The 26,197-nt window shown below is 44.4% G+C and overlaps 2 protein-coding genes across 4 annotated transcripts in view; one reads left to right on the forward strand and one right to left on the reverse strand.

The window, feature by feature from the left end:
• DOCK1 (dedicator of cytokinesis 1) overlaps positions 1-26,197 on the reverse strand; it is a 620,463-nt gene that overhangs the window by 175,472 nt on the left and 418,794 nt on the right. The gene's annotated exons all lie outside the window — the stretch shown is intronic.
• Positions 4,286-26,197, forward strand: part of LOC127054057 (uncharacterized) — a 511,088-nt gene continuing 489,176 nt past the window's right edge. The window contains exon 1 of the mRNA XM_050959721.1: positions 4,286-4,496. Within this exon, the coding sequence (XP_050815678.1) occupies positions 4,316-4,496 (181 nt within the window). The 5' untranslated portion in view covers positions 4,286-4,315. The remainder of the gene's footprint in view (positions 4,497-26,197) is intronic.

The following is a 26,197-nucleotide window of genomic DNA, read 5'->3' on the forward strand; positions in this document are numbered from 1 at the left end:
GCTTTCGTGGATGAATACCCACTTCATCAGATGCAAGACAGTAAAGCTAATCATGATGTCAGATGGGCAAAAAGTTTCGCAATGAAAGCTAGCTAAAAATCATTTTGTTCTCAGCCCCAGATCTTTGATGCAAACAGCAGGGAAATGAGGACAGAGAATTTACTAAACTTAAACACACAGAAGGAGAGCTACCTGCCCATCACCCAGATTCTCTTATACCAGGCATTTAGGTGGTTCCAATACAGGGGTCCAGAGCTCCTACCAGACAACCCATAATGTGGGGTAGGCTCTCCTCAGCCTACCTCGCAGGACTCAGGCTGGAGGTGGGGGACAGAGGGTGCACAAGAGTAGGGACCTTGGCCCACAAGGTCTCATCATATCCCATGAGCCCAAGGGCCACCAGCAAAATCCCAGGCCTTTTTATCATTGGGTACCATTCATTTTATACTTTTAATAACACTGGAAAGCAGCCATGGGACACCAGTGACGAGCTTGGTCACAGCCCACTCAGCAATGCTGCCTGATATCACAACTCCTGCCCCATTCATTCCTTCACTTTCCGCAGCCATATGTCAGTGTCTCCATCTGAGAAATGTAGACAATCATCCCTGAAAAATTCAGCCCAGTTCTGACAAACAGCCAGAGAGACACATACATACACAAAGAAATCCCCTCAAGTGGTATAAAGATTTAAGCTCCAATATAATGGAAGAGAATGATACAATTGTTCATACATACAAACATACAAAATGTTCTGTTTTGTTGGTCTGATAATGCTTGCTCTTTAAATGGATCACTAATGTTGGTAAAGTGGAAAACCTTACTGCAGCTTTAGATAAGCTTGTTTTGATCTAAACAGTGGCAGGTTGTCATATTTTAACACGAAACATTACACTTTTAAAAGGCACTGGTGTGTGGAGAGAGAGGAAGAGGAGACATGGGGGAGGAGGAAATACTGGTTAGCATGCAGAGAGCATTGGTTGCACATGGTTTAATTTGAACTGTTAACCTGGGGCTAACACCAGTGTTGGTGCTAGCCTGTAGCAAAGAGGCAGGCCAGGCTACGTTTCTTGGCAAGAATAAGAGCCATCTAGTCCAAGCCTCTGGCATTCAGAGGTTTAGAGAGACCCAGAGTATGGGCTTGCATCCCTGACCATCTTGGTTAATATACTACATGAACTGATCTAATTCTTTTTTAAATCCAGTTACACTTTTGGCCTTCACAACATCCCACGGCAATAAGTTCCACAGGCTGACTGTGTATTCTATGAAGAAGTATTTCCTTATGTTTGTTTTAAATCTGCTGCCTATCATTTTCATTGGGTGACCTCTGGTTCTTGTGTGATGTGAAGGACTAAACAACACTTCCTTATCCACTTTCTCCACATCATTTATGATTTTACAGACCTCCATCATATCTCCCCTCAGCTGTGTCTTTTCCAAGCTCAACAGTCCCAGTCTTTTTTATCTTTCCTCTTGTAAAAGCTGTTCCATATCCCCTAATTCAAACATATCTTTCTTGAGACAGGACAATCAGAACTGCATGCAGTATTCAAGGTGAACCAGTGATTTATATAGTGGCATTATATTTTCTGCCTTATTATCTATCCCTTTCCTAATAGTTCCTAGCATTCTGTTAGTTTTTTGACTATCACTGCACATTGAGCAGATGTTTTCAGAGAACAATCCATGATGACTTCAAGATCTCTTTCTTGAGAGATAACAGCTAATTTAGGCCCCATCTTTTTATATGTACATTACTTCACATTTATCAACAATGAATTTCATCTGCCATTTTGTTGCTCAGTCACTCAGTTTTGTGAGATCCCTTTGTGACTCTTTACAGTCAATTTTGGACTTTACTACCTTGAGAAATTTAGCATGGTCTGCAAACTTTGCCACTTCACTGTTTACCCCTTCTTCTAGATCATTTATGAATATGTTGAACAGCACTGGTCCTGGTACAAACCCTTGGGGGCAAAGGACATCAAGCAACAGGGGATAGGTGGGGGTGGAGGGGAAGGGTGGTAAAGGAAAGGACCTGTCTTGTGAGCAGGAGGGGTAGTTGTGGTAATGTTAGGGAGAAGGAAGTGTTTGAGCAGGGGGAATCAGGTTGCTGCAAGAGATCAGAGTGCCTTTGAAGGTTGGGATGATATAAGGTAGAAAGAGGGTTGAGAAACTGAGAAGCATTTACCAAAAACAAATGTACCCGTTTGTCCTCAGTGCTAAGGATTCTGAAGCCATACCCTATCAGAAACGTACAAATTGTGATGAATCTACATTTTGGGTGGTTTTTTTCCTATAAGTAATGTATTTTTATTTTGAAAAGGAGTTTGCAAGGAGCATAAAAGCTAAGTAATTGCTAATATTCCAATTTAAAGAACAGTTTTTAAAAAATGTTTGGTTTTATTATCATATTAGCAAAATCACTCAAAATATTGCAACATGGAGAAAACAGAATGAAACTATTTGTCAAGGAAAAGAAATACTTGTCACTGATTTTGTTGATAGCATAATCCAGTTTGTGTCCAGTGATTACTGTTCTTCTTTGTTGGATGTGAACCTCGGAATAGAAGGTAAAAGTATCTTATTGGGAAAAAAAGCTCAAGGTTGCATTCTAATTATGGGCCTGACCTTGCAAACGCATACTACCAAGAGGACTTCTTTACTACCATGAGTAGTTCAATATTCTTAATATTTGGTAGCAAGTCATTGGGCCTGGCACTGAGCATTTGCATATTTGGACCCTAAGGATACATCTACACTATAATGAAACACCCATGGTTGGCCCGGGTGGCAGGACTACAAAATTGTAGTGTAGAAGTTCGGGCTCAGACTGGAGCCCAGGCTCTGGGATCCTCCCCCTTTACCGCGTCTCAGAGACCAGGCTTTTCACTACAATATTAAAGCTCTACAGCCCAAACCTTGCAAGCCCGAGTCAGCTGACCAGCACCAGTCATTGGTATTATATTGCAGTGTACATATATCCTAAGACTGCCGAATGTAATTGTGCCGTTTTGATCAAAAATTCCATTTTCAAGCAGGTGTTGGCCAGTTGAGTTAATCTCACATACCCCGTGATAAAATGATAGCTTAAGTCTTAATATTTGGAAGAATCATCTCCTCCCATGAGGAAATGAAGAGAAGCTTCAGATTTTTCATCTCCTTGTGTAAGATTTGAACTGAATCCTACTGCCAGTTAATCACTAGATATTTCAGGCGAGTAATTACCAGGTGCTACAATAAAGTTCTTCCTCTTGCATTTTCTCCTAGTATCTCAAATACTTCATATAACTTTGTTACTGCTCCCTTAATTTGAGATTAAGGAAATCAGCATTCCTTTGACAGGCAGATTCCTTAAGCAATCATTTCAATCCTTGATATTTATTTTACTTAGTTCAGAAAGGCAAATGGTGTCTGAAGGGCCAAAATCCATGTGCTGTTATGTAAAAACCTGATAAAGGCTGTGTCAGCTCATTTTACAGGCACCAAGTCCAGAGTATGGTCAAGAGGTCAGAGGCCGAGTAAACAGTGAACAATATTAGCTAAGAGAAGCAGAGCAAGCAAAAGACAACCTTGCTTTTTACTAAGGCCTGGTCCACACTACAGCGTTAAATCGATTTAAACAGCGTTAAATCGATTTAACGCTGTACCCGTCCACACTACAAGGCACTTAAAATCGATTTTAAGGGGTCTTAAAATCGATTTCTGTACTCCTGCTCAACGAGAGGAGTAACCCTAAAATCGATATTACTAAATCGATTTAGGGTTAGTGTGGACGGAAATAGAAGTTAATGGCCTCCGGGAGATATCCCACAGTGCACCAGTGGCCGCTCTGAACAGGTAAATGAACTCTACTGCACTGGCCAGTTATACAGGAAAAGCCCCAGGAACTTTTGAATTGCATTTCCTGTTTGGCCAGCGTGGAGCTCTCAGCAGCACAGGTAACAATGCAGTCTCCTGAGAATAGGAAAAGAGCTCCAGCATGGACCACATAGGAGTTATTGGATCTGCTGTATGGGGAGAAGATTCTGTGCTATCAGAGCTGCGTTCCAGTAGACGAAATGAAAAAACTTTTGAAAAAATTTCTAATGCCATGAGGCAGAGAGGACATACCAGGGACTCGGTGCATTGCAGAGTTAAAGTGAAGGAGCTCAGACAAGCGTACCAGAAAGCAAAAGCAGCAAATGGCAGATCCGGATCTGGGCCAAACACATGCCGCTTCTAGGCGGAGCTGCATGCAATTTTAGGGGGCTGCACCACGACAAGCCCCCCCTTGTCTGTGGATTCCGAGGTGGGGGTAATAATCTCACCCATGGCTGAGGATTCAGCGGAGGGGGAAGATTACGAGGAGGAACAGGAGGAAGACCTTGCTGAAAGCACACAGCACTCCATTCTCCCCAACAGCCAGGAGCTTTTCGTGACCCAGACAGAATTAAACTCCCAGCCCTCCCAAGCCACTAGCCCAGCCAGTGAAGCCATGGAAGCGACCTCTGGTGAGTGTACCTTTGTAAATATAAAACATAGTTTAAAAGCAAGCATTTTTTAATGATTGATTTGCCATGAGGGCTTGCATGCATTAGCTGGCATTAAAGTTACTGGAACAGTTTGTTAACATGTCTGGGGATGGAGCGGAAATCCTCCAGGGACATCTCTATGAAGCAGTCCTGGAGGTACCCCAAAAGCCTTTTCAGAAGGTTTCTGGGCAGGGCAGCCATTCCGTCCACCATGGTACGACACTTTACCACGCCATGCCTGGAGCACGTAATCGGGTATCATTGCATGACAAAGCCTAGCTGCGTATGGTCCCGGGGACTGCTGGCATTCAAGAAACATAATTTCTTTTTCTCTGTCTGTAATCCTCAGGAGAGTGATATCGTTTACGGTCACCTGGTAAAAATTAATGTATTTTATTAAGGGGACAGAGATGACCATTCCTACAGTGATGCTTTCCTGTGGCTTAAAAGAAATCCTTCCCTTGCAGTTAGCCATGTGGGGGGAAGGGAAAAAGCTGCCCATTCCTACGGGGAGGTGTCTTTAATGACGCTGAGCTTTTTAGTATTTGGGCAGCAGGAATTTTCCCTGCTAATAGCCAAGGGGGGGGGAAGGGAGAGGGGGTAGGGTTTCAGTGACCTGCCATTACAGCAGACATGCAGAGTGGGGGGGGAACACAATTCACAATTTCCTCTAGTGCTTAACCTTTCTGAAGGCATAAGAAAAAAAGCAAAAGATGTGCTTTTTAGCATTTGGCTGCCCAGCAGGAATTTTACCTGCTAATAGCGGGGGGTGGGGAGAACGGTGAGGGGGTAAGGTGATCTGCCATTAGATGTAGGCCTTACCATGACCGCCTGCAAGCTGAATTGTAATCCCCGGACCTGTGTCTGTGTCGATCTGTTACACCACAGCCGCAGGCACTAAATACTAAAAGAATCCAAAGGCGACCTTGTAGTGAAGTGACATGTGCTACGTACGGTGAATAGTGTAGTTCACTGTGAAAGAGTATAACCATTGTTCTGTGAAATGTATCTCTTATGATCCTTCTCTATGATCCACTCTTTTCCCCCACTCATTCAGCTGCAAAGTTTTCAAGCCTCCCTACTCCAGCCCGAAGGCTAGCTCAGATAAGGAGGAGGAAGACGACGACACGGGATGAGATGTTCACAGAAATCATGGCAGTAACCCGCAATGAAAGAGCTCATCTGGGGGAGTGGAAAGACGTGGTAGCAAAGTACAGGAAAGATGCCAGTGAACGTGAGGACAGGAGGGACCAACGTGAGGACAGGAGGGACGCTCGAGATGAGATGTGGCGGCAGGAAGATCAGAGGTGTAGGCAGGAAGATCAGCGGTGGCGGGATGCAACGCTGGAGCTGCTGCGCAATCAAACTGACATCCTCCGAAGTCTGGTGGAAGAGCTGCGGGGTCACAGAGTGCCACTCCAGCCCATGTTTAACCTCCCTCAGTACTCACCGTGTTCCATATCTTCCACACCCAGACGTGTAAGAACGCGTGGGGGAAGGCTTTCTGCACCTGCCCACTCCACCCCCGTTGACAGTCCAACCAAAAGGCTGTCATTACATTGAAATGTCCTTAATGGCCTTTTTCTTCCCTCCTATACTCCTCCCAAACCACTCCCGGGGTACCTTTTTATTTCTCTTACTCTTCTTATAATTACATGCTATTCAAAGCAAGTGGGAGGGTGGGTTGGTTGGTTACAGGGAATGACTTTATTTCCATAAGCAAGCTGTTATGGAAGGGTGTGTACTAAACCCAGTACTGTGTGTACTAAACCCATGTGCTTGAGTCCACATGGTGTCCATTTTGTTTCCTTCGGTGTTCCAGATAAAAATGATCTATCCTACAGTTATAGGAGAGTGTAATGAAACTGATTAAATGAGAATATTTGTTTGTTATTTCACATACCATTCTATATTTAAATGGAATTTTCCCAGAAGTCTAGACATGTTTCTGAGGCTCTAGATTTAGAAAGAACATCTTCCCTATTAAAAATGATGTGTTCGTCAATTAGCTAACCCAAGGTAATATCCTAGTGAAGACAAGGCAATCTGTAGTTTTAATTTGTCGGGAGGTTGAGTTAAAGACTATAGGGGAGTTTAGTATTTATCGTGACCTGCTAACTCATGTTAAAACTACGAACTGCCTCGTCTTCACTAGGATTTTACCTCATGTTAGTTACCACATATTAGCTAACTTGAATTATGAACACGCCTTTGTTCTAAGTGAAGACAAGCCCTTCGGGGTGATGCAATATATTTTGAAAGGGAAATAATTGGAGGGGGAATTTAGATGTCATTATATGAGTGTCCCCAATAGAGTTGTGAAAATTTGATTATGGGTATGTCACATCTGACTTTCATTTGGTTAAGACGTTTAAATTAATTTTCGAGGCGTTATGCTGGAAGATATTAAATTCCATTCTATTTCCAGATTTTGACTGTCATATCTGAAAATGTATACGGCACATAAAAACCGTTCTACAAAAGAAGAAACACATGCAAAAAAGATTTATCCCTAAAGCTTTCTAATCTCTCTCCAGAGCCTTCTGAAGTGCAAAGCTACAAAGTGCCAGCTGGTAACACAGTCATTTTCTAGTGGACGGTGGGTTTCCTTGTTGAAGTTGAGAAAATATTGTCTCCAAATGGGTGTGATGGGCAATTTCTTTAAGCAAGTTACTTGGATTGATAAATCTTACTGCCAAATCCAGTAGCATGAAACTTGGTCCTGTAAGATCTCTCACGCATATGCAGCACTCTTAATATTTCTCCTTTTATTGTTAATTGCTGCCCCCCCCAATATAATATAAATTGATTAAAACAAACATTTTGAAGAGTATTGGAAATTACCTGGCTTCTGCAGTGTAGATATGATCTGCAAGAAACCATTTCTTGGAACACCTTGAGCTTGAAATTTTGCTCCAGGTGGCTGAGCTTGCAAGACTGTTATAAATGGTTGTAATGGGTGGCTGCAGCATTTTGGAATAAGTTTTAATCTTAGGTCCTACTAAACCACAGACATCTAGAATGTTTTCTGTTAAATGTGGACATGAGGAAACAAGCTTGTCAGCTGCACTGGTTCTCCTAATGCCATCCAACATGCAGCACCATGCATTTGGAAACTACCCAAAAAACTCCAACAGTGCTAGGAACTGTAGGATTGGGATTTAGATTCATAGATTCATAGATTCTAGGGTCAGAAGGGACCAATGTGATCATCTAGTCCGACCCCCTGCACAAAGCAGGCCACAGAACCCTACCCATCCACTTCTATAACAAACCCCTAACCTATGCCTGAATTACTGAAGTCTTCAAATTGTGGTTTGAAGACCTCAAGCTGCAGAGAATCCACCAGCAAGAGACCCATGCCCCATGCTGCAGGGGAAGGCGAAAAACCTCCAGGGCCTCTGCCAATCTGCCCCGGAGGAAAATTCCCCCCCGACCCCAAATATGGCGATCAGCTAAACCCTGAGCATGTGGGCAAGACTCACCAGCCAGCACTCAGAAAAGAATTCTCTCCAGTAACTCAGATCCCATCCAATCCAATATCCCATCACCAACCACTGGGCATACTTATCTGCTGATAATCAAAGATCAATTGCCAAAATTAGGCTCTCCCATCATACCATCCCTTCCATAAATTTATCAAGCTTAATCTTAAAGCCAGATATGTCTTTTGCCCCCACTACTCCCCTTGGAAGGCTGTTCCAGAACTTCACTCCTCTAATGGTTAGAAACCTTCGTCTAATTTCAAGTCTAAACTTCCTAGTGTCCAGTTTATACCCATTCGTTCTTGTATCTACATTGGTACTAAGCTTAAATAATTCCTCTCCCTCCCTAATACTAATCCCTCTGAGATATTTATCCCCCCTCAGCCTTCTTTTGGCTAGACTAAACAAGCCAAGCTCTTTGAGTCTCCTTTCATATGACAGGTTTTCCATTCCTCGGATCATCCTAGTAGCCCGTCTCTGAACCTGTTCCAGTTTGAATTCACCCTTCTTAAACATGGGAGACCAGAACTGCACACAGTATTCCAGGTGGGGTCTCACCAGCGTCTTATATAACGGTACTAACACCTCCTTATCTTTGCTGGAAATACCTCGCCTGATGCATCCTAAAACCGCATTAGCTTTTTTAACGGCCATATCACATTGGCGGCTCATAGTCATCCTGTGATCTACCAATACCCCAAGGTCCTTCTCCTCCTCTGTTGCTTCCAACTGATGCGTCCCCAATCTATATCTAAAGTTCTTATTATTAATCCCTAAGTGCATGACCTTTCACTTTTCACTATTAAATTTCATCCTATTACTATTACTCCAGTTTACAAGGTCATCCGGATTTCTTGTATGATATCCCGGTCCTTCTCCGTGTTAGCAATACCCCCCAGCTTTGAGTCATCCGCGAACTTTATTAGCACATTCCCGCTTTTTGTGCCAAGGTCGGTAATAAAAAGGTTAAATAAGATTGGTCCCAGAACCGATCCTTGAGGAACTCCACTAGTAACCTCTTTCCAGCCTGACAGTTCACCCTTCAGTATGACCCGTTGTAGTCTCCCCTTTAACCAGTTCCTTATCCACCTTTAAATTCTCATATTGATCCCCATCTTTTCCAATTTGACTAATAATTCCGCATGTGGAACCGTGTCAAATGCCTTACTGAAATTGAGGTAAATTAGGTCTACCGCATTTCCTTTGTCTAAATAGTCTGTCACCTCCTCAAAGAAGGAGATCAGGTTGGTTTGGCACGATCTACCTTTAGTAAAACCATGTTGTACTTTGTCCCAATTACCATTGACCTCAATGTCCTTAACTACTTTCTCCTTCAAAATTTTTTCCAAGACCTTACATACTACAGATGTCAAACTAACAGGCCTATAGTTACTCGGATCACTCTTTCTCCCTTTCTTAAAGATAGGAACTACGTTAGCAATTCTCCAGTCGTACGGTACAACCCCTGAGTTTACTGATTCATTAAAAATTCTTGCTAATGGGCTTGCAATTTCATGCGCCAGTTCCTTTAATATTCTCGGATGAAGATTGTCTGGGCCCTCCGATTTTGTCCCATTAAGCTGTTCAAGTATGGCTTCTACCTCAGATGTGGTAATATCCACCTCCATATCCTCATTCCCGTTTGTCATCCTTCCATTACCCCTACGCTCCCCATTAGCCTTATTAAAGACTGAGGCAAAGTACTTATTTAGATATTGGGCCATACCTAGGTTATCCTTAACCTCCTTTCCATCCTCAGTGTGTAGCGGTCCCACTTCTTCTTTCTTTGTTTTCTTCTTATTTATATGGTTATAGAACCTTTTACTATTGGTTTTAATTCCCTTTGCAAGGTTCAATTCTACTTGGCTTTTAGCCTTTCTCACTTTATCCCGACATGTTCTGACCTCACTAAGATAGCTTCTTCCACTCCTTGTAGGCTTTCTGCTTTTTCTTAATCACCTCTCTGAGATGCTTGCTGTCATAAACAGATAGCTAAGGGTTAATGTCTCTTTCACCTGAAGCACCTGACCAGAGGACCAATCAGGAAACCGGATTTTTTCAACTTTGGGTGGAGGGAATTGTGTGTCTGAGTCTTTGTTTTTCTGTCTGCCTGTTTTCTCTGAGCTTTGGAGAAGTAGTTCTGTTTTCTAATCTTCTGTTTCTAAGTGTAAGGACAAAGAGATCAGATAGTAAGTTATATGGTTTCTTTTCTTTGGTATTTGCATGAATATAAGTGCTGGAGTGCTTTGATTTGTATTCTTTTTGAATAAGGCTGTTTAGTCAATATTCTTTTAAGCAATCGACCCTGTATTGTATCATCTAAATACAGAGAGAATTTGTATGTATTTTTCTTTCTTTTTATATAAAGCTTTCTTTTAAGACCTGTTGGAGTTTTTTCTTTACTTCAGGGAAATTGAGTCTGTACTCACCAGGGAATTGGTGGGAGGAAGAAATCAAGGGGAGATCTGTGTGTTGAATTGCTAGCCTGATTTTGTATTCCCTCTGGGGGAATAGGAAAGTACTTTTTGTTTCCAGGATTGGGAACAGAGAGGGAGATTCACTCTGTTTGGATTCACAGAGCTTGTGTCTGTGTATCTCTCCAGGAGCACCTGGAGGGGGGAAGGGAAAAAGGATTATTTCCCTTTGTTGTGAGACTCAAGGGATTTGGGTCTTGGGGTCCCCAGGGAAGGTTTTTCCAGAGGGACCAGAGTGCCCCAGAACACTCTAATTTTTTGGGTGGTGGCAGCAGGTACCAGGTCCAAGCAGGTAACTAAGCTTGGAGGTTTTCATGCTAACCCCCATATTTTGGACGCTAAGGTCCAAATATGGGACTAAGGTTATGACATGGTGTAGCAGTGGTGGGATATAGACAGAATCCAGAAGCCAGTAGAAATATTATATTTTTCTTTTCTCTGCTAAGGGCTTTTTAGCAGAGAGAAACAGTTGGTTTTAAAAGGGAACCAGAGAGAATTTTTTTTTCTGCTCTCTCTGGCAGTTTGTGGCTTGCATGTTAAGCGAGAAGCCATTACCAAACTGTTAAGGGTCTTTTGTCATGCAATAGCCCTCCCATTAGGAGGCAAGTCCAGCACTATAGGCATGCAAATAAAGTGGTTTTTCAGGTTTACTTAACATTGAAGATTAGCTAAAGGCACTGTTGCTAGGCAGACTTCAGGAGGCAACAGAGCCTGCAGTGCAGAAGATAAACACCGGAGGGCACCCCAACACAAGAAAACAGGAATCATGACTTCTAAGGCAAAAATTGAGGTCGAAGAGCAAATCAAAGAAGCTGAACACAGGCGACAACTGGAAATAAAACAAAAAGAGATGGAGATGAAAGAAAGAGAAGAACAAATCAAACAGGCAGCACACAAAAGGAAACTAGAAGAAGAAGAGTTCACCCACCGAAGGAAACAAGAAGAAGAAGAGTTGGCCCACCGCCGAGAAATGGAAAAACAACAAAAAGAGAATGAAGAGAAGGAAAAACAGAGAAAACATGAACTGGAGTTGGCAAAAGCTGGGCTGCATGTGCCAGCCAACCCTAACAACCCGGCGCCAATTATTGCTCCACAGCACAGGAAATTTCCCACCTACAAGGCAGGTGATGACACCGAGGCCTTCTTGGAAAATTTTGAAAGAGCCTGTCTTGGGTACAGCATTCCCGAAGACCAGTACATGGTAGAATTGAGGTCACAGCTCAGTGGACCTTTAGCAGAGGTGGCAGCTGAAATGCCTAAGCAGCAAATGAATGACTATAAACTTTTTCAAACCAAGGCCAGATACAGAATGGGGATAACCCCAGACCATGCCCGTCGGCGTTTCAGAACCCAAAAGTGGAAACCAGAGGTGTCATTTCCCAAACACGCCTACTACATTGCAAAAAACTATGAGGCCTGGATAACAGGAAACAACATTCAAACCTTGGAAGAACTAAACCTCCTCATACAAATGGAGCAGTTCTTGGATGGTGTTCCTGAAGACATCACACGGTACATACAAGATGGAAATCCCAAAGATATCGCTGAGGCGGGGGAGATTGGAGCCAAATGGATGGAACTGGCAGAAAGCAAGAAAGCTACTGTCAAGGGGAACGATTACCCCAGGGGGCACACAGACCATAAACCCTACAACCGAGGACAGCCAAAGACCCCACATACAACCCAAGTCAAGCCACAGACGCCCTACTCTTCCACCTCACCAGTCTCCAGTAACTCACTTCGGCCCAGTGACCCATCAGATGGAAGATGCTTTAAGTGTAATGAACTGGGACATATCAAGGCCAACTGTCCCAAGAACACCATGCGAGTGCAATTCATTACACCACCATCACACCAAAGATCCCCAGGCCCGGATGCCTCTCAAATACCCTTGGAGCGAAGGGAAAATTTGAGAGTGGGCGGAAAGAAGGTTACTGCGCGGAGAGACACGGGGGCACAAGTGTCAGCTATCCACCAATCCTTCGTTGACCCCAAATTCATCAACCCAAAGGCCAAAGTTACAATTTACCCCTTCATGTCACAAGCTGTAGACTTGCCTACAGCTCAACTGCCTGTCCAGTACAAAGGCTGGTCAGGAATGTGGACTTTTGCAGTCTATGACAATTATCCTATCCCCATGCTACTGGGGGAAGACTTGGCCAACCAGGTGAGGCGGGCCAAGAGAGTGGGAATGGTTACACGTAGCCAAACCAGGCAAGCTTCCAGACCCATTCCTGATCCTGAGCCGTCCACAGAGGCCCCGTCTGTGTTACCAGAGACCCAGACAGAGGTAGTGGACCCGGATTCCATGCCTACCACTGAAACAGCCACAGCATCTCCAGTCCCAGGCCCGGAACTGGAACAGCAACCAGCACCAGCAAGTGCAACCACATCTTCAAACTCAAAGCCAGAGGGCGCCAGCGAGCCAGAACTGGCAAAAGCAACATACAGCCATACCCAAAAGGCTCAGCCAGAGCCCGAAATACCCTCAGGTGCACCAGCGGAGAGCGGTTCACCAGCAACGGAAACAACCCCATCACCTACATCGCTTCCAGAGGGACCAAGCCCAAGTCCACAGTCTGAGGAAGAACTGGTGACCCCAGCCTCAAGGGAACAGTTCCAGGCTGAGCAGGAAGCGGATGACAGCCTTCAGAAAGCTTGGGCGGCGGCACGGAGCACCCCACCGCCTCTCAGCTCTTCTAATCGATCCCGGTTTGTTATAGACCAAGGACTTTTATACAAGGAAATTCTTTCTGGTGGACACCGGGAAGAATGGCAGCCGCAAAAACAGTTGGTGGTTCCAACTAAGTACTAGGGGAAGCTCTTAAGCTTAGCCCATGATCATCCCAGTGGCTATGCTGGGGTGAACAGAACCAAGGACCGGTTGGGGAAGTCCTTCCACTGGGAGGGGATGGGCAAGGATGTTGCCAAGTATGTCCGGTCTTGTGAGGTATGCCAAAGAGTGGGAAAGCCTCAAGACCAGGTCAAGGCCCCTCTCCAGCCACTCCCCATAATTGAGGTCCCATTTCAGCGAGTAGCTGTGGATATTCTGGGCCCTTTCCCAAAAAAGACGCCCAGAGGAAAGCAGTACGTACTGACTTTAGTGGACTTTGCTACCCCATGGCCAGAAGCAGTAGCTCTAGGCAACACCAGGGCTAACACTGTGTGCCTGGCCCTAACAGACATCTTTGCCAGGGTAGGTTGGCCCTCCGACATCCTTACAGATTCAGGGTCTAATTTCCTGGCAGGGACCATGGAAAAACTGTGGGAAACTCATGGGGTGAATCACTTGGTTGCCACCCCGTACCACCATCAAACCAATGGCCTGGTGGAAAGGTTCAATGGAACTTTGGGGGCCATGATACGAAAATTCATCAACGAATTCTCCAATAATTGGGACCTAGTGTTGCAGCAGTTGCTGTTTGCCTACAGGGCTGTACCACATCCCAGTTTAGGGTTTTCACCATTTGAACTTGTGTATGGTCACGAGGTTAAGGGGCCATTACAGTTGGTGAAGCAGCAATGGGAGGGGTTTACGCCTTCTCCAGGAACTAACATTCTGGACTTTGTAAGCAACCTACAAAGCACCCTCCGACACTCTTTAGCCCTTGCTAAAGAGAACCTAAAGGATGCTCAAGAAGAGCAAAAGGCCTGGTATGACAGACATGCCAGAGAACGTTCTTTCAAGGTAGGAGACCAGGTTATGGTCTTGAAGGCGCAACAGGCCCATAAGATGGAAGCATCATGGGAAGGGCCATTCACGGTCCAAGAGCGCCTGGGAGCTGTAAACTACCTCATAGCATTTCCCAATTCCTCACTAAAGCCTAAAGTGTACCATGTTAATTCTCTCAAGCCTTTCTATTCCAGAGATTTACAGGTTTGTCAGTTTACAGTCCAGGGAGATGATGCTGAGTGGCCTGACGGTGTCTACTACGACGGGAAAAAAGACGGTGGCGTGGAAGAGGTGAACCTCTCAACCACCCTGGAACATCTGCAGCGGCAACAAATCAAGGAGCTGTGCACTAGCTTCGCCCCATTGTTCTCAGCCACCCCAGGACGGACTGAACGGGCATACCACTCCATTGATACAGGTAATGCTCACCCAATCAGAACCCCACCCTACCGGGTGTCTCCTCATGCCCAAGCTGCTATAGAACGGGAGATCCACAACATGCTACAGATGGGTATAATCCGCCCATCTACCAGTGCATGGGCATCTCCAGTGGTTCTGGTACCCAAACCAGATGGGGAAATACGCTTTTGCGTGGACTACCGTAAGCTAAATGCTGTAACTCGTCCGGACAACTATCCAATGCCACGTACCGATGAGCTATTGGAGAAGTTGGGACGTGCCCAGTTCATCTCTACAATAGACTTAACCAAGGGGTACTGGCAAGTACCGCTAGATGAACCTGCCAAGGAGAGGTCAGCATTCGTCACCCATGCGGGGGTGTATGAATTCAATGTCCTTCCTTTCGGCCTTCGAAATGCACCCGCCACCTTCCAGAGGCTGGTAGATGGTCTACTAGCTGGACTGGGAGAATTTGCAGTTGCCTACCTCGATGATGTGGCCATTTTTTCAGACTCCTGGCCTGAACACCTACTACACCTGGAAAAGGTCTTTGAGCGCATCAGGCAGGCAGAACTAACTGTTAAGGCCAAAAAGTGTCAAATAGGCCAAAACAGAGTGACTTACCTGGGGCACCAGGTGGGTCGAGGAACCATAAACCCCCTACAGGCCAAGGTGGATGCTATCCAAAAGTGGCCTGTCCCACGGTCCAAGAAGCAGGTCCAATCCTTCTTAGGCTTGGCCGGATACTACAGGCGATTTGTACCACACTACAGCCAAATCGCTGCCCCATTGACCGACCTGACCAAAAAGACCCAGCCAAATGCCGTTAAGTGTACTGACGAGTGTCAAAAGGCCTTTACCCAGCTTAAGGCGATGCTCATGTCTGACCCTGTGCTCAGGGCCCCGGACTTTGACAAGCCATTCCTAGTAACCACGGATGCATCTGAGCGTGGTATAGGAGCAGTGCTCATGCAGGAAGCAACAGATCACAACTTCCATCCTGTCGTGTTTCTCAGCAAGAAACTGTCTGAGAGGGAAAGTCACTGGTCAGTCAGTGAAAAGGAATGCTATGCCATTGTGTACGCCCTGGAAAAGCTACGCCCATATGTTTGGGGACCGCGGTTCCAACTACAAACTGACCATGCTGCACTAAAGTGGCTTCATACTGCCAAGGGGAACAACAAGAAACTTCTTCGTTGGAGTTTAGCTCTCCAAGATTTTGATTTTGAAATTCAACACATCACAGGAGCTTCTAATAAAGTTGCTGATGCACTCTCCCGTGAGAGTTTCCCAGAATTCAGTAGTTAAAAAGTGTTCTTAAAATGTAGAAGTCTGTTAGTTATATACTTAGTAGTATATGTAAAGGTGCATGTGTTGTATTAATCTGTTTATTTTCAAGTTCTAGAAGGAAATCGCCGCCAGTGAGCTTCCCCACTGTCTGCAATTTGGGGGGCGTGTCATAAACAGATAGCTAAGGGTTAATGTCTCTTTCACCTGAAGCACCTGACCAGAGGACCAATCAGGAAACCGGATTTTTTCAACTTTGGGTGGAGGGAATTGTGTGTCTGAGTCTTTGTTTTTCTGTCTGCCTGTTTTCTCTGAGCTTTGGAGAAGTAGTTCTGTTTTCTAATCTTCTGTTTCTAAGTGTAAGGACAAAGAGATCAGATAGTAAGTTATATGGTTTCTTTTCTTTGGTATTTGCATGAATATAAGTGCTGGAGTGCTTTGATTTGTATTCTTTTTGAATAAGGCTGTTTAGTCAATATTCTTTTAAGCAATCGACCCTGTATTGTATCATCTAAATACAGAGAGAATTTGTATGTATTTTTCTTTCTTTTTATATAAAGCTTTCTTTTAAGACCTGTTGGAGTTTTTCTTTACTTCAGGGAAATTGAGTCTGTACTCACCAGGGAATTGGTGGGAGGAAGAAATCAAGGGGAGATCTGTGTGTTGGATTGCTAGCCTGATTTTGTATTCCCTCTGGGGGAATAGGAAAGTACTTTTTGTTTCCAGGATTGGGAACAGAGAGGGAGATTCACTCTGTTTGGATTCACAGAGCTTGTGTCTGTGTATCTCTCCAGGAGCACCTGGAGGGGGGAAGGGAAAAAGGATTATTTCCCTTTGTTGTGAGACTCAAGGGATTTGGGTCTTGGGGTCCCCAGGGAAGGTTTTTCCAGAGGGACCAGAGTGCCCCAGAACACTCTAATTTTTTGGGTGGTGGCAGCAGGTACCAGGTCCAAGCAGGTAACTAAGCTTGGAGGTTTTCACGCTAACCCCCATATTTTGGACGCTAAGGTCCAAATCTGGGACTAAGGTTATGACACTTGCTCATCCAGCTTGGTCTACAACTCCTGCCTATGGTTTTTTTCCCCTTTCTTGGGATGCAGGCTTCCGATAGTTTCTGCAGCTGCGTCTTAAAGTAATTTCAGGCCTCTTCCGCATTTAGATCCATAAGTTCTTCAGTCCAATCCACTTCCCTAACTAATTTCCTTAATTCTTTAAAGTTAGCCCTTTTGAAATCAAAAACCCTAGTCCCAGATCTATTTTTGTTTATCCTTCCATCTAGTTTGAACTGAATTAGCTCATGATCACTCGAACCAAGGTTGTCCCATACAACTATTTCTTCTATGAGGTCCTCATTGCTCACCAAAACCAAATCTAAAATGACATCCCCTCTTGTCGGTTCTTCAACTACTTGGTGAAGGAATCCATCAGCTATCACATCCAGAAAAATCTGAGCCCTACTATTCTTGCTAGCACTTGTACTCCAATCTATATCTGGGAAGTTAAAGTCTCCCATGATCACACATTTCCCATTAGTGTTTACTTCCTTAAAAACATTAAAAAGGTCTCTATCCATATCCAAATCAGATCCCGGCGGTCTGTAGCACACCCCAAGCACTATCTCAGGGGAGGCTCTAGTAGCTTTCTTTCCCCATGTGATTTTTGCCCAGACAGACTCTGCCTTGTCCATTCCATCACTTCTTATTTCTTTACAGTTAACCTTCTCATTGATGTACAATGCTACTCCACCACCTTTGCCTTTATTTCTATCTTTCCTAAACAGCACATAGCCTTCAATACCTGTACTCCAGTCATGACTACTATTCCACCACGTTTCTGTTATCCCTATAATATCTGGTTTCACTTCCTGCACCAGTAGCTCTAGTTCCTCCATTTTGTTCCCTAGGCTCCTCGCATTAGTGTACAGACATCTTAATTTTTGCCGTTTGGCTTCACTCACATTCTGTACCCTGTTAGGCACAGACATTCTACCACCAACATCACCTGTTAGTCTGTTATTTACACTACCCTTCCTCCTTACGCCAATTCTTCTGTCCACGGCTGTATCTCCTCTTACTTTGTTTACTTCCCTCTCAAGGTTAAATTCCGGCGTGGAGATCTCCCGAACATCTCCCAACCTTCTCCCCCAAATTTCTAGTTTAAAGCTCTCTTAATCAGGTCGGTGATCCTCTATCCTAGAAGTCTATTTCCCTCCTTGCTCAGGTGAAATCCCACAATGCACTGACACAGAAGATGAAAGACACACTAAGAGAAAGTGACAAAAATGTTGTATCAGAATCAGTTCTGCTCTGTGAATTACTCCTGGGGGAATTCTGTGCCAAAAAATTAAAAAGTCTGCACACAGTATTTTAAAATTCTGCAAATGTTGTCAAAATAACACTACATAATCATACCAGTTTCAATTATTTTGGTAATTTATTTCAAAATACTTGTCAGCAAGTATGTCTGTAACAATTCAGACACACTCAAAAATTCTCCCAGGAACAGAGAATTAGAGAAACCCCTACGACAACCCAGTTCTTGCTTCTCTGCCCCTTCCCCCCCAGAGCCCAGCTGGGGGGCCAGACACTCAAACCCCCTTCCCCTCAGGGCTCAGCCATGGAGGCCCTCCCTGCCCACATATATGCCCCTTCCACCCTCCCAGAGTCCAGCTGTAGGGTTGCCAACTTTGTAATCACACAAAACTGAACACCCTTACATCACCCCCAGCCTCTTTTCCAAGGCCCCACACCTGACCTGACCCTTCTCCGAGGCCCTGTCCCCATTCACTCCATCCTCCCTCCCTCCATTGCTCACTGTGCCCCACCCTTACTCACTTTCACTGGGCTGGGGAAGGGGATTGGGCTGCAGGAGGGAGTAAGGGCTCTAGATGGGGGTGCAGGCTCCGGGGTGGTGCCAGAAATTAGGGCTACAGGGTGCTGGAGCAGGCTCCGGGCTGGGGGTTGGACTGCAGGAGGGGATGTGGGCTCTGGGAGGGAGTTTGTGTGTAGAAACAGCTCAGAGTTGGGGCAGGGGGCTGGAGTGTGGGAGGGAATATGGGGTGTGCGCTCCAGGAGGGGGCTCAGGGCTGGGGTAGGGGTGAGGACTCTGGGAAGGGATTTGGGTGCAGGAGGGGATTCCAACCTGGGACAAGGGGTTGAGTAGAGGAGGGTGTTCAGGGTGAGGGCTTCGGCTGGCCGGCGCTTAACACAGGAGGCGCCTGGTAAGCAGCGTAGCAGGGCTAAGGCAGGCTCCCTGCCTACCCTAGCTCCACATGGCTCCCGGAAGCCACTGGCATGTCCGGCTCCTAGGCAGAGAGGCCCGGGGGCTCTGTGCACTGCCCACGCCTGCAGACGCCACCCCAGCAGCTCACATTGGCCACGGTCCCCACCCAATGGGAGCTATGAAGCCGGTGCTCAGGGCAGGGGCAGTGCGCAGAGCCCCCATGACTCCCCTTGTGCCTAGGAGCTGGCCATGCCTACAGCTTCCAGGAGCCGCACAGAGCCAGGTTGGCAGAGAGCCTGCCTTAGCCCTGCCGACCGGACTTTTAGAGGCCCAGTCAGTGGTGCTGACTGGAGTACCAGGGTCCCTTTTCAACCAGGCATTCCAGTTGAAAACCAGATGCCTGGCAATCCTATCCAGCTGTGGGGGTCCCTAGCCCAGATACCTGCACCCCCTGTCTCCCACCCAGCCCAGACACCCACCCACTACCCCTCAGAGCTTGACGCTTGGTCCTAGGCTTGCATTGGGTTTCCTGCGCACCACCCACTCCTTCTCTCAGGGCATATGGGGAACTCCAACTGCCAGGAACCCTCTAGCTCCTTTCCTCTTCCCCCAACAGTGTCTTCTACATGCAAGCTGGGCTCTGCTGGGTCCAGCAGCATTGCAGCCCATTTCTGTGGGGAAAAGGAAATTCTGCGCAAAACCCATTAATTTCTGCAAAATTCTGCATTGCGGAGTGGCGCTGAATTCCCACACGAGTAAATGAAGGTACTAAACCACTGCAAGGACAAATGAGACAGCCAATAATTTCATGCAACCAGTGACATTGGAGCAATGCATTTGCTTAGGATGACATTCGCCCTGGGAAAAGGGCCTGCACAAAGAGTATGCACCACTGAAGTCCCTTTTGACCCTTCGTGATCTGAATTTCACCCTTGATGGCCACATCTAGACAGCTGGTTTATAATGCCAAGTTACAGTGTAGTTAGCTTCTGTATGAATTTTAGGATATAAACCTTTATGTAATTTCCATATGTCTGAACCATCTGGCATCAGGAAGCAAAAAGAATCCACACTATTTATTTAGATTATTCTGCAAGGGATGTTCCAACCCTAAGAGCCAGAGCATGAAAAGGACAAAGCAAACCAGTCACTTAAACTACAGTTAAACCATCCTATGGCTTGCAAGGTTCAAACGCTTATTGAAAACTGGGGTAGAAAACTAGCCAATCAGGAAAAGAGATTTGCTCTGGGATAATGAAGGGCAGTGCGATCCAGAAAAGAGGTGAGCTTGCCTATCCAAGGAGACTCTTGCTTATCCTTGCCAGGACTCGTAGGGTGTGTCTACAGTGCATTTGGGAATGAGCCTCCCAGCCTTGGTTGACAGACTTGTGTTAGCAGGGCTTGCGCTAGCATGCTAAAAATAGCCATGTAGATATAGCTTTGGCACGACGACTCAGGCTGGAGTTCAGGCACTCAAGCTGGGATAGTGGAGATGAGGCAACATCTACACAGTTATTTTTAGCACAGCAGTTTGAGCCTGTGGACCTGGGCCTGGAGGTTTATTCCCAGATGGGGTATAGACAGACCCAACGAGACAGCGAGGGATCACTGAAAAAGAGGCAATTTTTAGACTCCAAGGGGATAAGAGATGAGTTTTTGCAGTTGCTCAAGGTACAACCATATTTCTAGGAAAATTTCTAACTCACTTAAAGATATTCTTCACTCATCAGCCTGAGATGTGTTTAGTTTTTTTTTTATCTTTTATTTTATTATATTCTCACTAATTGCTCATATGAAACTGTTTTTAATTTATAATACACTAAATTTGGATTACAGTGCTTGCTAATGGGGAGTATGTGGGGCAGGGAGCGTTCCCAAAGAAAGGACACTGACTTATCGCCTTAGGAAGCAAAAGCTGAGTGGTGGCAGTGGTTCAGGATACATTTATGTCACCAAGGACATGGAAGTCACGGAATCAGTGACTGCCAGAGACCTCCCTGACAATTTCTGTTTCAGCCCCAGGGGCTGCAGGACTCTGGAGCGGACAGCCAGTGAGGCCCTGGCAGGGTTCTGGTGACAGCAGTGACAAGTGACAAAGGGCCCCCTGCAAAGTTCCAGGGAGAGGTTACAGACTCCTGAAGTGACCCTCCCCAGGGTTCCAGTGATGGGTGGCAGCCTCACAGGGAGTGGGCGGGGTAGGGACACCATGGGCAAGCAGCTGGGGTGTCCTATTTTCTCTTTGGGAAATATGGTCATCCTGCAGCTCCTGGGCACCATGGGTGGAGGGGGAACCCCACAGCTCCCAGTTACCATAGTGGTGGGGGAAACCATGGAGCTGCAGCAGCAAAAGTCACAGACATGTCACGGCTTCCATGAATTTTCTTTTATTGCCCGTGACCTATCCATGACTTTTACTAAACATATCCATGACAAAATCTTAGCCTTAGCAATGGTGTGAACGTTTAGTTAGAAAGCATGATTATAGCAGGGATAAGCATTCCCAAAAGTGTTACAAATGGCTGACTATGGTTAGTTGGTATAAAGACCTAAAGACCAGAAGGATAGAAAACTTAGCTATAGAATTCTATAAAGCAAACTGAATGACATCTCCCTTCAAAGAGCAATCACACACAATTAGCCAGATGAGAACCAAAATAATATAAATTTTATTGCTCCTAGACAACTGTATCATGACTTCACAAGCAACCCATACAAGAATTTATTTCATCCAACCACTGCATCAAGGCGTAAGCATCAATTTCATGTCAGAAGATACATTTCTGACTCTAGTGGCCTTGTCTTTGAACATTCCAAGCTTGTAGCAATAACAAACACCTGACGTAGGAGGTCCAAGACTGGAGAGGGACAGACACATCATGTGAGGATGAAGAATTGATTTGAAGCAGCTGGATTTTCCCTGACTCAGTAATTAAGCTACTGTTACAACCCTACTCAAGTGCCAGGACCAACACGCTAGAAATAATTAGAGCATTTTGCAGTGACTAACAATAGGAGCCTCTTGGTGAACAGTGAGATCCTGATATTGTCAAGTAGTTTATGAAGGGCAGTGAAAACACTTCTCTTGGAGAAGATATTTATGCTTAAATAGAGAGGACTTGCCAGGATGCCCAAACTCTCATGCACTGGACATTATGGAAAGTATGATGAAAATAAGAGGCTATTGGGAGGATCACACAATGCAACACCAGACCTTGACCAAGGTTTTCTATAAGCTAGATGACAACATATTTGGTGTCACTAGGTACAAGATTAGCAAATAAAAAGTTAGAAACAGAACAGCACATGTGGTTGTTAACATTTTAAATAATTTCAGTTTTCAAGTTTTTAAATATGCTCTATAAAATGCTGCACTGAATGCCATAATGGGAATGCTAAAACTGAATACATGTACTGTTTTAGCTTCCCTGACTTTATACCTGTCTAACTTGGAAAAATAATGCTTTTAAGAACTAAACATTTTTAAAAGGTCTTTGATACTTGCATTATTTTTGTAACAACTCACAACAATGCTATCTTTACAAAATCTCAACTTGAAGATAAAGATTTATTCACACCTTCAGGATCTTTTCCTATGTTCTAACTTTATTTTTAAAGTATCGAACACGTTGTTATTTAGGTAATTTAAAGGTTACCTACGGGCAAATAGTCAAGTTTTTTTAAATCTACTTACCTTAATACTTAATCTGCTACATTACAACTGTGAAGCTAACAACAAAAGTCTACCTACGCATTTCTTATGCACTCCTACATAATAAGTTAAGGTGACAATGAGCCTAACAGGTTATGAAGTGATTAAATGAATAGTAAGCCTTAAACACTTAAACAGCAATTGTGCCATTCAAATATTACTGCTGTAATTGGTGTATACGTACATTAATACAACATTTCTTCAGATTTGTATGTGACTGTAAACAAATAATAGTCTGATTAAACAGAAAACATTAAGTATTTAGGACTCCCTCAAAAGTCACAAAAAGATGACACGGGATTCAATAGAGGCCTCAAGTAATTACAGCTTTGAAAGTGTTTAGGATTCACTCAACCTTTCTTGAGAGAATTCCTTATTTCAGAAGGGCGGAGCACTGACAATTGGGGCCACAAACTTCTCTATCATAGAGTCCACTTCTACCTGACAAAGACCTACTCCGACCTCCCTCATATGCAGGGTGGAATTAATATGCCACATATATGCCACAAGTCATCAGAAAATGAGCAGCAGCTCACTGCAGGGTTTCAACACTTATTAACAGGATGGGTCAACAGAAGATTCTTGCCACTAATGCTAGTCAGAAAATACATTTTTCCCTCCGTGGAAAATTTCAGTTATATCGCCCAGGGTGCACCCTGGTTTCCGCTCTTGATGGTGGGATACAAGGCATCATAGGGACCAACTGGGATGCCCCGATTGCAGGAGAAGAACAAGAAGCAACTCCAATGAGGCACCCAGGCTGGCATATCAAAAATCAAAACACTTCAGTTTTCAGACAAAACTAAACAAACTGGCAGTTTAGGTGCTTAGTTTCTTCATAAAAAAAACAAAAAAATATCCACAGAAAGCAGATACAAAATATAGCTTAGTTGAAAACCCAATTATCCATTGAAAACCAGTTTTGAGGGACAAATTTTAACTAGCCCTACTAGGCACCTTGTAAAATGGTATTTTGACAGTGTATTATATATCCAGATATTTTTATTAGACAGTTTCTGACTGTTTAGAAAAGGAGGGCAGGATTAACAAGATCTTCTAGTTCAGCGGTTCTCAACCAGGAGTCCGCAGCCCCCACTTTCAGGGGGCCCCTGTGGCTGAAACCTGGTGCAACAAGTGTTGGGAGTGGTGCAGGGCTTAAGTGAGGTCCATGCTAACACACTGTTTGCAGGATAGTGGGACTTATAAAACTGATTAAAATTGTGAATAATCATCCAAGTCTTACTGCATGCTAAAATGTATGTATGCATGTGAAGGTTTGAACTAGTCACTGAATTTCATAGAATGTTTACAGACATGTACAAACTTTACCATAATATATTATTCACAGAGTCAATACATACAACATTTTTACAAGTCTGAGAGTGATGTACAGGGCGCTGCATGCCAGCTATATCCCTAAAGCACAAAATGAAAATATATTTCTAGGGGCATTTTTATCTATCTACCTACCCTCTCAACCACTAGAAATTCCAAATATCTGCATAGCATAAATACAGACTGTTTTTGTAACAATACCCAGGTTTTGCTGAGGGTACTTTTTCCATTCCATTAAAAATATTAAGTGACAACCCAGAACAAAGTCAATTTACTGTGCTCAATTATTTTTCCATAGCACAGAAAACTAATTTAATTGCACAAAACAGAACAAAAAAACCTGAGTCCAAATCAAACCTACACATATCACCTCTGTAATACAGTATCATGAGTGCAATAAGCATTCAAATAGCAATACAGAAGTTTGTTATTAATTTGTATACAAGTACTTTGTTATTAATTTGTATACGATGTAGTGAGTAAGTCTCTTAAATTAGTCAAAAAAGTGAACATTAATCTGTGACAAGTTATTACTGGGAGATCATTTAGCTGTATAAATAAATGTGTTAATTTCTAAGTTGATTTCAGTTGTAAATATAGCTGTGTGTTCATGTTCAGAAAAAGGTTGCATTGTATCACAAACAGTTGATAGGGCTTCAGTTTGCTTCATTCAGGATTACTTATTTAGACATTCAGGAAAGTGTAATCCACTTTCACTGACACATAGCCTTTGAATTTGGTCTGCTGAATCTAAGTGTAAGAAGTGTAACAGCCAGATTATAGTTGGCCCTTTCCTGGGAGAACTGGTGGTTCCCATTACACCTCTGGCATTTAGGGCAGCGACGAAGCTCGTCCACTCCTGTCTGTTTCTGGCAAGTCTTTCTATGGTTCCCCAGCTGTGCCCCAGGTTTTTCAGCTTGCCTTCCACAGCTCGTCACCATGTTGTTTTTGGGCAGCCTTGTTTCCGCTTGCCTTCAGGTGTCCATCTTATTGCTATTCTGGTGATGGAATCAGTTTCCATTCGAAGCACATGGCCAATCCATCTCCAGCGCCTTCTGGTAGTAAGAGTGCTCATAACTTCTTGGCTGCACTGTGTCAATAGATCTTGGTTTGAGATTGTTCTGGGCCAAAAGATATGGAGAATTTTTCTGAGGCAGATTGTATATGGAATGAAGACAGTTTGGACATGTCATTCTTTCTCATTCCCCAGCAATCTGACCTATAAAGTAGTGTTGAAAGTATACAGCTCTCATAAATCTTGAGTTTGATTTTGGTGTTATATTTTGATGATTTCCAGACTATTTAAACCCGTGAAAGTGTTCCTAGTTGTACTGATTCTGTTCCAGATATTCTGGCTTGTTCCACTGTCCTGACTGACGGTGCTGTCCAAGTATGTGAATGTTTCTACATGGGTGAGAAGATGATCCTCTATCCCAGGGGTCGGCAACCTCTGGCATGCGACTCACCAGTGTAAGCACCCTGCTGCATCGGCAGGTTCGGTGGACCGCAGCTCCCACTGGCTGTGGTTCGCCATCCCAGGCCAATGGGACGGTGAACCAAGGCTAGTGGGAGCTGCGGTTCGCTGAACCTGCCGATGTGGCAGGTAAAAAAATGGCCCAGCCCGCCAGGGTGCTTACCCTGGTGAGCCATGTGCCAGAGGTTGCCGACCTCTGCTCTATCCATACTAGCGATGGTGAGACAATATTAAAGGTCATGATATCTGTCTTATTGAGATTGATTTTCAGTCCAATTTGCTGGAGTCAAGTGTTTTTGATTCTGTATGGTGTTGGATATGTGATAGGAGAGCAAGATCATCTGCGAAGTCCAGGTCTTCAAGTGATAAGAAGAATGACCGCTTAATGCCTCTTGGCATGTTTTCTGTTGTATGCTGCATTACCCAGTCAATGGGAATGTTGAAGAGGATTGCAGATATGACACAGCCCTGAAGTACGCCTGTTTTGACTTCAAAATTGAGCTCACTGTGATCAACACTGCATGTAAAGTTGGAATAGAAGCTTTTGATTATGTTGATTTTATGGAGAGGGATTCCATATGCCCGCAGAACGCGCCATAGGCTGGTCTTGTGAATTCTATCA

Source organism: Gopherus flavomarginatus, chromosome 6 (genome assembly GCF_025201925.1).
Source record: "Gopherus flavomarginatus isolate rGopFla2 chromosome 6, rGopFla2.mat.asm, whole genome shotgun sequence".
In the NCBI taxonomy this organism is placed as follows: Eukaryota; Metazoa; Chordata; order Testudines; family Testudinidae; genus Gopherus; species Gopherus flavomarginatus.